Consider the following 11,847-nt stretch of genomic DNA (forward strand, 5'->3'; position numbering starts at 1 on the left):
TGGGGAACCTCAGGCTTGCTAGCCATTTACAGCCTGAAATGACCGTTACTGGCCCGCAGAATGACACGGAAGCTGTGTTTTGATGGCTAGCCTTTTCTTCTTGCTCTGTGAGCACACGCAGCGTTGACTACTGCATGCTGGGGCTCGTGCAATGAAAGATTATGTTTTGACACCAGTGCCAGTGTCAAGACTAACTTTGTGGGCGGAATTAGTGCACAATTTGTACAGCCCCCCCAAAGGATGGCTTAAATATCTAAATGGCCCTAGGCAGAAAGAAGGTTCCCTGCTCCTGCTCTAGACTATACTGTATATACCAAGAAGCTGAGCTATATCTGTCCCACAACTCCCTCACTTTAACCCTCAGTGCCCACTCACTACTCCTGCAAATCACCATCTTGAGACTCCTATGCAGTCTCAAGATGGATAAATCGCTAGTATACTGTGCGGAAGCAATGAAACATATAATGTGGTCATTTACTGTAATATAATAATACACAGCGATCCTCTCTGTGGACAAAGTCACAAGCTGATAAGATTACGCCATAACTGTAGAAAAACAAATGGACCACACATCCAAAAATCACACATCTATCTAATGCCGCTAGGCAAAAATTTACAAAACTGAACATGAGGTTCTTAATCTAACATTATGATCAGACTTAAGTAAAAAAAAAAAGTTTTTTTTCCGCTTACCTGTCCTTTTGTGCCTGGCTGCAATCCCAAAGAGTCCAATAGGAATAGAAGAAATCCGGCACCAAAGCAATATGTTCCAAAGCTTTATTCCAAAAAGTTCTTAGGTATAAAAACACAGGTCAACATTTTTTGGAGGTGGAGGGCTTAATCCAGCAAGGTCCCAGGACACGTTTCAGGGCTATATGTCATGATTAAGGGGCACATATAGCCCTGAAACGTGTAAACCAGTGTCCTGGGACCTTGCTGGATTAAGCCCTCCACCTCCAAAAAATGTTGGCCTGTGTTTTTATACCTAAAAACTTTTTGGAATAAAGCTTTGGAACATATTGCTTTGTTGCGGATTTCTTCTATTTCTATTATGATCAGACTGTATGTAGCCCACTACCACATCACGGTGACCTTCTCAGTGGATTCCTAACCTAAGAGGTGCGGCGGCATGTGCTGACCAGCACCGCCTCAGTGACAGCACACCAGCAGGGGAAGCAAATTGGTGTCCTACATCACCCATGCTGCAAAGCTAAGCCCCTGGCTTCAAGTCACGCCACCCTACAGGCACATCATCACAACAGCAATGGCCGCCACTAGTGGTAGTGGGCTCCTGGCGTTAGATCAATGTATGATTTTTGGATGTGCGGGCCAGCTGGAGGTCACATTGCCATGTATGACAGCTAAGGGACAGTGGAGAATTTTAACAGGAAGTATGTTAGGGAGTGTTATAATTTCTGATTTACAATGCAATAATAATCCGTGGTTACCTCTTACAGCTACATTTTATCATCCAATCATTACTGTAATACACAGAATTTGCGCAGTTCTACTTAATCTCACTTTACACACAGTAAAGACCTTTGGTCAACTGAGTTCAGTTCAGGAGAATTGTGCCTGAGTGTGCACTGAGCTCAGCAAATACAAGAAGCATCAGATTCTCAAAGTTCTGGTGATTCAGGTGCTTCAATAATCTCATCTCCGAACCTACTGCAAAACGGCCGGACAGAGGTTATTTCATGACCAATATTAATATTTAGGAAATGTTAGCTTTCGTCACTGTAGGCAACCAAAGAATTATTATTATTTTTCCACTAATCTATCTGTATGTGGGCTTTGTTTTGCAGGATGACTTATACTTTTCAACATCACCAATTTAGAGTACAGATATTCTAAAGTTTATTGCTATTTTATTTCATTTTTTTGAGGGAACTGCCAAAAAGACACCAAATACAAGCTATAAGATTAGGTTTTATTTAGCTTTAACTTCACTTTATTTTTCTGAATTTAACATTTTAATATTTTGTACTTTGTGATACATATGCAAGTGAAATAAAATAAAAGATAGGTGTCTACTAGGCTATGCCTAAGACTTAGTCTATTAGACAGCTGCAGGTGACAGTCACAAATTAAGGAAAAAAAATAGTTAATTAATAGTGATGAGCGAGTATGTTCTGTTAACCCTCTCGCCGAGTATGCTCGGGCCGAGCTCTGAGTATTTACAGCTGCTCGGTGTTATGTTTGAATCGCTCCCGTGTGCATGATTTGTGACTGTTTGTCTATTTCTTACACATTCATCACATGTATTAAAGCTGTCAAACAGTTGCAAATCATGCACAAGGAGCGATTCAACCATATCACCGAGCATCTGTAAATACTCGGCGAAAGGGTTAACAGAACATACTCGCTCATCACTACTAATTAATTCTAGAAACATTTTAAAGATTGCATACTGCGAAATTATTACTAAAAATTTTACTCATCTGCACTTTATTACAGAAGAATGAAGTAGAAAAAAAAATGACATTACAAATTAGTACATCCAGTTTTTGATATTCCTCATTTCCTAGTTTGATTATGTAATTCCAATTTTTCCCTAAACAAAAAACAAGTAGACCGTGTCTAGATGGCGATGACGTATCAAGTAGAAGTTATTTTGCCAAACGCATAGCAGCTACGTTTCCACCAATATGGCCCTTACTTAAATAAGGAGGCAACAAATGTTGTACCTGCTGGTTCAGTGAGTAAAATGGATCATTCCAGACATTGTACCAAAGGAGAAAGAACTTTGATTAAGAAGTTGATTGGAGAAAGGGGAAAACATACAGTTTAAAGGAGTGCGGAAAATAATTGGCTGCTCAGCTAAAAAGATTTACAGTTCACCAAAAAAACATTGACTAGAAATAAAGAGAAGTGGCGGGACGTTCTATGGACAGATGAGAGCGGGATTGTTGTTATGGGGTCTTAAGGCTGCAGAAAGTTTGTGAGACGACCCATAAACACTGGATTCAGGCCACAGTCACTGTGAAGACTGTAAAACATGGAGGTGCGAGAAGAATAGTGTGGGGATGTTCTCATGCTATGGAGTTGGGCCCATTTATCACAGACCAGGCACCATGGACCAGTGTGAATATATTACAATACTGGAAGAGGTCATGTTATCTTATGCTGAATAAGTAATGCCCAGGAAATGGGGACAATGACTCCAAATACCAGCAAGCGGGCCACATCCTGGCCCCAGACCCACACGATTGATGAAGAGGCCGCCCGATCCTCAGACCTCAGTCCGATGGAGAATTTGTGGAGTGACGGCATAAAATGCAAAACACCTGTGGAATGTAGTAGTCAGCGTGGGCTGGATATCTGTCCGCAGGGGTCCGATGTTATATGACTCCACGGCCATGCCGCAAGCCGATATCAGAAATAAAGATCATATAATGAAATATTAGATCAGTGATTAAAGGGGTTGTCCACTACTTTTTGATTGATTGCCCTATACGTAGGATAGGGCATCAATGTATGATCGGCTGGGGTCCTGCACCTGGCACTCCTGCTGAACAGCTGTTATTGGTGCCGGCGGTGGCTTCCGCCAACCGGAAGTGCTTAACTGCGGAGCTTGGTCATCCGTCTGTAGTGGCCGCCGCGGTATACTGCACATCCGCCTCCCATTGAATTGAATAGCTGCTGCCAGCACTGATAACAGCTGATAGGCGGGGGTGCTGGGGGCGGGACCCCGGCCGATCATACTTTGATACAGTATTCTATGGATAGGGCATCAATCAAAAGGTAATGGACAACTCCTTTAACAGAAAAGCGAAGTCTGGTAACAAATCTCAGCTTATCCTGGAAATAATCGCATTTGTAAATGACGATGTTGGCAAGGACATTATCTGAGCAGATGATTATACCTTTTTCTTCATTTTCTGTTTAAAAATTAATATTTTGTTCCTAATTTCATTTGGAGTTGAATGTGCAGCTTCTGGCGCTTCTGTGTCTATGGAGATAAATGCGATTATGAGGATTCAGCTTTTTCTCACTTGGTTTACCACACAGCTATTATTTTGCACATAACTTTATATATTTTTTATTATATTTATTTTTATGTGATACCAATATAAAATGAAAAGTTCATGTCATTAACAGTGTTCTTTATATATACCCCAACATATCAGACTCTCGCCTACCATGGAAGACTTCAAAAGAAACCTGAAGACCTACCTCTTCCAACAAGCCTACAACCTGCAGTAACCACCGCCCCACCACATTACTGCATGACCTCCTCTACCCCCATCTACTGTATCCTCACCCATCCCTTGTAGATTGTGAGCCCTCGCGGGCAGGGTCCTCGCTCCACCATACCGCTGCACAACCAGCTCTACCCCCATCTACTGTATCCTCACCCATCCCTTGTAGACTGTGAGCCCTCGCGAGCAGGATCCTCGCTCCTCCTGGACCAGTCGCTGACTCGTTTAGTTAAGATTATGTAAATGTTTTTGCTATGTACAGTACAGACCAAAAGTTTGGACACACCTTCTCATTTAAAGAAATTTCTGTATTTTCATGACTTTGAAAATTGTACATTCACACTGAAGGCATCAAAACTATGAATTAACACATGTGGAATTATATACTTAACAAAAAAGTGTGAAACTACTGAAAATATGTTTTATATTCTAGGTTCTTCAAAGTAGCCACCTTTTGCTTTGATGACTGCTTTGCACACTCTTGGCATTCTCTTGATGAGCTTCAAGAGGTAGTCACCGGAAATGGTTTTCACTTCACAGGTGTGCCCTGTCAGGTTTAATAAGTGGGATTTCTTGCCTTATAAATGGGCTTGGGACCATCAGTTGTGTTGTGCAGAAGTCTGGTGGTTACACAGCTGATAGTCCTACTGAACAGACTGTTAGCTGCTTTTTTTTGCCATAATGCAAATTCTAAGTAAAGAAAAACAAGTGGCCATCATTACTTTAAGAAATGAAGGTCAGTCAGTGCGAAAAATTGGGAAAACTTTGAAAGTGTCCCCAAGTGCAGTTGCAAAAACCATCAAGCGCTACAAAGAAACTGGCTCACATGAGGACCGTCCCAGAAAGGAAGACCAAGAGTCACCTCTGTTTCTGAGGATAAGTTTATCCCAGTCACCAGCCTCAGAAATCGCAGGTTAACAGCAGCTCAGAATAGAGACCAGGTCAATGCCACACAGAGTTCTAGCAGCAGACACATCTTTACAACAACTGTTAAGAGGAGACTTTGTGCAGCGGGCCTTCATGGTAAAATAGCTGCTAGGAAACCACTGCTAAGGACAGGCAACAAGCAGAAGAGACTTGTTTGGGCCAAAGAACACAAGGAATGGACATTAGACCAGTGGAAATCTGCACTTTGGTCTGATGAGTCCAAATTTGAGATCTTTGGTTCCAACCACCGTGTCTTTGTGCGACGCAGAAAAGGTGAACGGATGGACTCTACATGCCTGGTTCCCACCGTGAAGCATAGAGGAGGAGGTGTGATGGTGTGGGGGTGCTTTTCTGGTGACACTGTTGGGGATTTATTCAAAATTGAAGGTATACTAAACCAGAATGGCTACCACAGCATCTTGCAGCGGCATGCTATTCCATCCGGTTTGCGTTTAGTTGGACCATCATTTATTTTTCAACAGGACAATGACCCCAAACACACCTCCAGGCTGTGTAAGGGCTATTTGACCAAGAAGGAGAATGATAGGGTGCTATGCCAGATGACCTGGCCTCCACAGTCACCAGACCTGAACCCAATCGAGATGGTTTGGTGTGAGCTGGACCGCAGAGTGAAGGCAAAAGAGCCAACAAGTGCTAAGCATCTCTGGGAACTCCTTCAAGATTGTTGGAAGACCATTTCCGGTGACTACCTCTTGAAGCTCATCAAGAGAATGCCAAGAGTGTGCAAAGCAGTCATCAAAGCAAAAGGTGGCTACTTTGAAGAACCTAGAATATAAGACATATTTTCAGTTGATTCACACTTTTTTGTTAAGTATATAATTCCACATGTGTTAATTCATAGTTTTGATGCCTTCAGTGTGAATGTACAATTTTCATACTCATGAAAATACAGAAAAATTCTTTAAATGAGAAGGTGTATCCAAACTTTTGGTCTGTACTGTATATCCCTATCACATGTAAAGCGCCATGGAATAAATGGCGCTATAATAATAAATAATAAGAATAATTATTACATGAATTAATGTTTCTCCAGGAATTGTCTTCTACTGTTCATCTCTGGCCTCATGATAATATTGTAGCATTTGGGGAAGAATATGCAGCCCAATATCCCAATCTGTGAGGCCAATATAGAGAATATCTGTACCATGACCATGTTCTTCCCCTTACTGCTCAGATACGCTGGGATAGCACAGATCCAGACGCTGCAGAAGACCAGCATGCTGAAGGTGATGTACTTGGCCTCATTATAGATATCAGGTAATGTCCTCACCATGAAAGCCAGAACAAAGCTCACAGCGGCTAGAAACCCCATATAACCCAACATAAAGTAAAAGGCCATGACAGAACCTTCATTACATTGAATGATGATCTTCCCTGGATAAGTGTCCATGTCCATCTCCTGAAATGGAGGAGAAACAGACAACCAAATAACGCCATTCAGAAACTGAATAAAAGAGCAGATCAGTACTACAGAATTGGGCAGTGTTATCCCCATCCATCTCCTCCAGGAGCTTCCAGGTCTGGTGGCTTTGAAAGCGATGGAAACCATGATGGACTTGGCCAGGATGGAAGACACCGCAACAGTGAAGGTGACTCCAATGGAGATTTGTCGTACCATGCAAGTTGTGTCATTGGGGCGACCAATGAACAGGAACACACAAAATAAACTCATCTTCAGGGACAGAAGAAGAATGAAGCTGATGTTCCGATTATTGGCTTTTACTATAGGAGTGTCTGAGAAGAAAATGAAAATCCCTATTACAAGGAGGGTTATGATAAGAAAAAGTCCAGACATGGAGGAGAAAACTGCTGCCATTACATCCTGCTCATATGATAGAAACTCCATTATTTTTGGAATACACGCGTCTTTAGCTTCATTTGACCATTTCTCATCAGGACATTTGTGGCAGATTTCACTATCTGGAAATAATATAAGAAAAGTACTTATAATACATGATTACAGAGCTGTGAAGAAATGGCACCAGAGGGACCCTGCAGAATCCCACCACTGCCAACATTGTGAAGAAATGGCTAAAGAGGGCCCCCCAGAATCCCACTGTTGCCACCACTTGTTATGGATCCACACCCCGCCACCCGCCTGACGTCACAATTACATCAGACGAAGCACGTGGTACGGATCTGCCCTTTGCACCAATGTGACATTCCGCACTCCTTCAAGGATGCGCAAGGTCAGATTGGTACAGTTCTGCACAGACACCCCCTGTCCACACGGGTACAGGAAGGCACCAGGGAGTGAGAAGAGATGGCCCACTCAATCACTGACGTGACACCACTCTCGCTCACACCCCTGAAAAGCTGAGAGGCTCCCTCACTAGCTACAGTGAAGCAGAGCCTGGTTGGCCTGGGAGAGATGCCACCAGTTTTTATTGATATAACGGACTTATATCGGGCTAGAAACCCGCCTGATGGCATGTTCATGGGCCGAACAACGGACGTTAGAGTTTGTGGATCGAGATAAAGGAACAGTGCAAGGTTAAATTATATATTTAATCACGTTAAGGGCACACTAGACAAACACTATATACACAAGGGTTATACATACAGAATGGTCAGAGTTGCAAGCACAATAGTATTGGGTCCATAAGATATAAAGCAGTAATTATGAGTCAATTACCGGTTAGATGGGCGACCTGGCTTTCTGGGGAAGGGCTGCCACATGGGAGGCTTACGGGGCCCTCTCTCTTTGTTTCAGGACTTTTCCCACATGACTTGACGTCACAACCTCCTCAGGAAAAAGACACTGGGCTCTGGCAGCAGGGACTGTTAAACTCTCTGGGTCACTCCCACTACTGCCCCCTGGTTGAGCCCAAGTCTCCACCCCCGGTCTAAACTCCCAAAAACTACAATGGGTTACATGTTCTTACTGGATGCTCCTAGGGAGCCGGTTCTGGTGTCATCAGATCCAGCCAAGCCCCTGCTATGCGTGGATACCAAACACTGGAGTCCTAGGGGCCCCAGCAAGGCTTTGTTGGGTATCTCCCTTTTCCTTACGCACTGGATGGTGTTTAAAGCTAGGGTGACATTCCCCATTCTTTTGGGTTTCCAAAAATCTATTTTGTGTATCCTGGGATGTATTCCCATAACTCGGTTTTGAATTATAGTGTCGTACACAAAGAAACACATAGACCGGGGGAGGGGCCGTCCTGTGCCACTCACAGCTGCTGGAAGGACTGTCACTCCCTGCCTCTAGGCCCCCTCCCTTTCAGCTGCAGTGTCTCAGATTTGCATATGTAGACCTCTATAACCCCCGCCAAACTGTGCACAGTGATTTACTGGGGATTATCTTGAATTTTCTTCACAAGCGCCCTGCAGGACATTATTGTCATGGTTCCACCCATCAGTGTGTCTGGGATGCAGTTACTGACAACTCAGTCATCCAGTCTGGTGCAGGGGCGTGCTGAGCTGTCAGTGTATTGAGTGACAGATCGGCCGTCCAATCTGAGACTGGTAGGTGCTAGATATCTCCAGGTGTTCATTATCCTAGGTGATTGCCAGGCTACTAAACTGGGCTATTACTCCCAGACCTCTGCCAGACATACATTCAGCCTGTGTGAGGTTTGTCTCTCTGTGCCTTGTGTTCTGGGAATTGATCTTTCGTTGCCTGACCTTGGATCTCATTCTGACCATCTGTCTGTTTAACCCCTTCTGCTCTGACCAGCTATCCTCCTGGTATTCTGACCTTGGAACATTACTTGACCAGACCTTTGTCTCTTCCTTCTGTTTATGATTCACCCTCCTGTTTTTTGACTTTGGACTCCTTGACTATCCCGTCTCACGGCTTGGCCGTGAAAAGTGACTCAACGTCACATTACGTCTGGCCGATACGTTTTTCTTTTTCGCAAGTATGGAACCTGTTTACACACTCTGTGACCAGGTGGCGAATTTGACGCAGATGACTCAGGATCTGGCTAAGGAATGCCCGAGTCTGGAGTCATCACAATGTCAGTTGCAGGGTCAGATAATTTGATGAATACCTTCTATAGCCCTCCACTGCCGGTAGTGGCTGTGACTTCAGTACCCTCTGATGTATAGTTGGTCTCTCCCGAACATATAATAGTCCTCCCTGATAAATGTTTGGGAGAGAAAGACCAGTTTATGGTTTTCAGGGAGAGCTGTAGTTTACTTTTTCCCTGTGCCCCAGGTCATCATGGGAGGAGTTCCAGCGCATTGGAATAATCATGTCCATACTGTGAGGAGGCCCTCAGACCTGGACATTTTCCTTGTCCCCACAAGCCCCAGAAGGATTTTCTGTTGACGCCTTCTTTGACAATTTTGGTCTAATATATGATGAACCCGACAGGATCCAGGTCGCTGAGGCTAAGATCATGAACCTGGCACAGGTGTGTTGCACAGCTGAGGACTACTGTACTCAGTTCAAGTAGTGCTCCACTGCAGTTCTGTAGAACGATGCAGCTCTCAGGTACCAGTTCCACAAAGGCCTTTCAGAAACCTTTAAGGACGCTCTGGTCCTTCATGGCGCCCCATGTTTTCTGGCGGAGGCCATGAAGCAGGCCATACGAAGGGACTGCAGAATCCATAAGAGACGTGATGAACAGCATGCAGCCCGTTATACTTCCCCATAGCAGGTCCATTTACTGGAGGTGGAGCCATTGGAGGTTAGAGTTGCCAGTTTTCGCGTTGTGGAGAAAAGACGAAGACAAGATCACATGAATCGGCCAATTTATGCGCCAAGTATTCTGAAATATTCCTATTTTCTAGAGCAGTAATGTAATTCAAATTTCATATTTCATATTTGCATATTATAGAGCTACAGAGGGCAACTTTATTTGTTAATTATATATGGAGATGGTTACTGTTAGTAAGCACCTGTACACAACTGTTTTCTGTTTTGGGAGTGACAGTCAGTCTTTTGATATTTGTAGGCAAGATCTCGGACTCGGTCTGTATTGTGGCCTCCCTGGACATTTTCTCAAGAATTGCCCAACTTTTCCTCAGGCTAGCAAGCCATCGGGGGAACGTCTGAGTTTGGGTGATGGCCAAGGAGGTTACCCAGACTCCCAGGTACCTTTTTTCTTCCTCTGATAAAGTACTGATAAATACGGTGTTATCCTTCAAGAACCAGGGGTTATAAACATTGGCGTCCATTGACTGTGGGTCTGCTGCTAACTTTATTGATTCGGTACTGGTTCTGAAGTTTGGGTTAGGAACTGTTAGTTTAGAAAGACCCATTCAGATCTGGGGTCTTCCATGGCTTCAGATTCACAATCCTGTTATCGATTGGTGTCAGAGGGAGATTTTGAAATGGAGCCCCAATTGTTGCAAGAAATGTCTAAAATCTGTACAAATATGCTTTGCTAGACTGAAGGGTCTTCCGAGGTACCTGATGGATTTCGGAGATGTGTTCTCTGAAAAAGAGGCAGAGATACTACCACTCCATCATCCTTATGACTGTGCTATTGATCTTATTCCTAGTGCCAAATTGCCTAAAGCTCGTCTTTACAATTTGACTGGGCCTGAACGGATCGCCATGAAAGAATATGTTAACGAAAGTTTACGGAAGGGTCATATGCGTCCTTCTTCCTATCCTGTAGCTGCCAGATTTTTCTATCGAAAGGGTCTCCATCCTTGCCTCAATTTCCGAGAAGTAAACAAAATCACAGTTAAAATTACTTACCCTTTTTCACTCATCCCCGACCTTTATAACCAGCTTCTGGAGCTCAAGGTGTTCTCTAAACTTCATCTTAGAAGGGTGTAGCAGTGTCCAAAGAGCACCGCAAGGGAGATTCAAGTACGGCACAGCAGACGAGAAGACTGCAACAAAACTCCGGCTTTATTATATACAAAGGAATTATATGTCGGGAGATGAAAATAACAATATTTACAATAATGATATTACCAACATGAACATAGGATGATATAGCTGGAGAAAGTCACAAACTATGCTCCAGCTATGGCAACGAAAGCTCAGAACAAACAGTGCACAACAAGTTTCACAAACTACTCGGAGCTAATCCCCTATCTAGCTTTCCGCTATTCGTGCCCCGCTGCTACAGCGTCCTAGCTACAGGAAACTACGCTAAACCCTAACACAGTTCACGCTGATGGGTCACTCACGCGTGCACATATCAGGCGCAGATGGCGGCCGCCGCTTGTTCCTGGTGGGAAAGAGCTGGATGAATTCACTTGAGTCTTTTCCTTGCATACGGGTTCTCTTTCTTCCAGCCGGCAGGTAAATCTTGCTTCACTTTCACAGAAATATAACTACAATAAGAAACCAGCGTGCTATCGCACCAATTTCAAGAGCAGGAAGATACAAAAATAGTAAAACATAATTTTTTAAAAATAAATATTTTTATTTCAGAATACTTTAAAATATATTTAAAATAAAATTCAGGTACCTTCAATTTACAACCACCACCAGCCGCAGGCTGGTCAAATTATGTTTTTTTATATATATTTATTTATATTTCATCAGTTTTTATTCTAATATTTTATTGCACCTATCTCCATATCAAATAGTACAAGTAGGCTACAAAGTGCAAATGCCAAATTTTCTAGTGCAAATATGCTACAAAGTGCAAATGCAAAGTTTTTAAATACCTCTTTTATGCCCCTATATACAAATTACCATTAATTAATTGTTCCATATGTGGATAAAGTGCTAATGCTAAATTCCTTCTCAACCATAAAGGATTAATTAATGATCCTATAGTCA

The 11,847-nt window shown here is 43.2% G+C and overlaps 1 protein-coding gene across 1 annotated transcript; it reads right to left on the reverse strand.

Moving 5' to 3' along the window:
- Positions 1–6,168: 6,168 nt before the first annotated feature.
- On the reverse strand, positions 6,169–10,361 carry LOC141197267 (vomeronasal type-2 receptor 26-like). Its single transcript, XM_073662654.1, has 2 exons — positions 9,986–10,361; positions 6,169–7,070 (listed from the first exon to the last, which is right to left on the reverse strand). Exons 1-2 carry the CDS (start codon positions 10,359–10,361, stop codon positions 6,169–6,171), a joined length of 1,278 nt encoding a protein of 425 aa, XP_073518755.1.
- Positions 10,362–11,847: the final 1,486 nt, after the last annotated feature.

This window comes from Phyllobates terribilis, unplaced genomic scaffold, assembly GCF_046119375.1.
Source record: "Phyllobates terribilis strain yellow unplaced genomic scaffold, ASM4611937v1 Scaffold_82__1_contigs__length_6685932, whole genome shotgun sequence".
Lineage (NCBI taxonomy): Eukaryota > Metazoa > Chordata > Amphibia > Anura > Dendrobatidae > Phyllobates > Phyllobates terribilis.

Excerpts from the sequence above, each read along its gene's own strand:
- LOC141197267 (XM_073662654.1), bottom strand. The coding sequence starts at position 10,361 with ATGGGTCTTTCTAAACTAACAGTTCCTAACCCAAACTTCAGAACCAGT. Across the intron at positions 7,071-9,985 it reads TGTACAGGTGCTTACTAACA|ATAGTGAAATCTGCCACAAA; the intron begins GTAACCATCTCC and ends TATTATTTCCAG.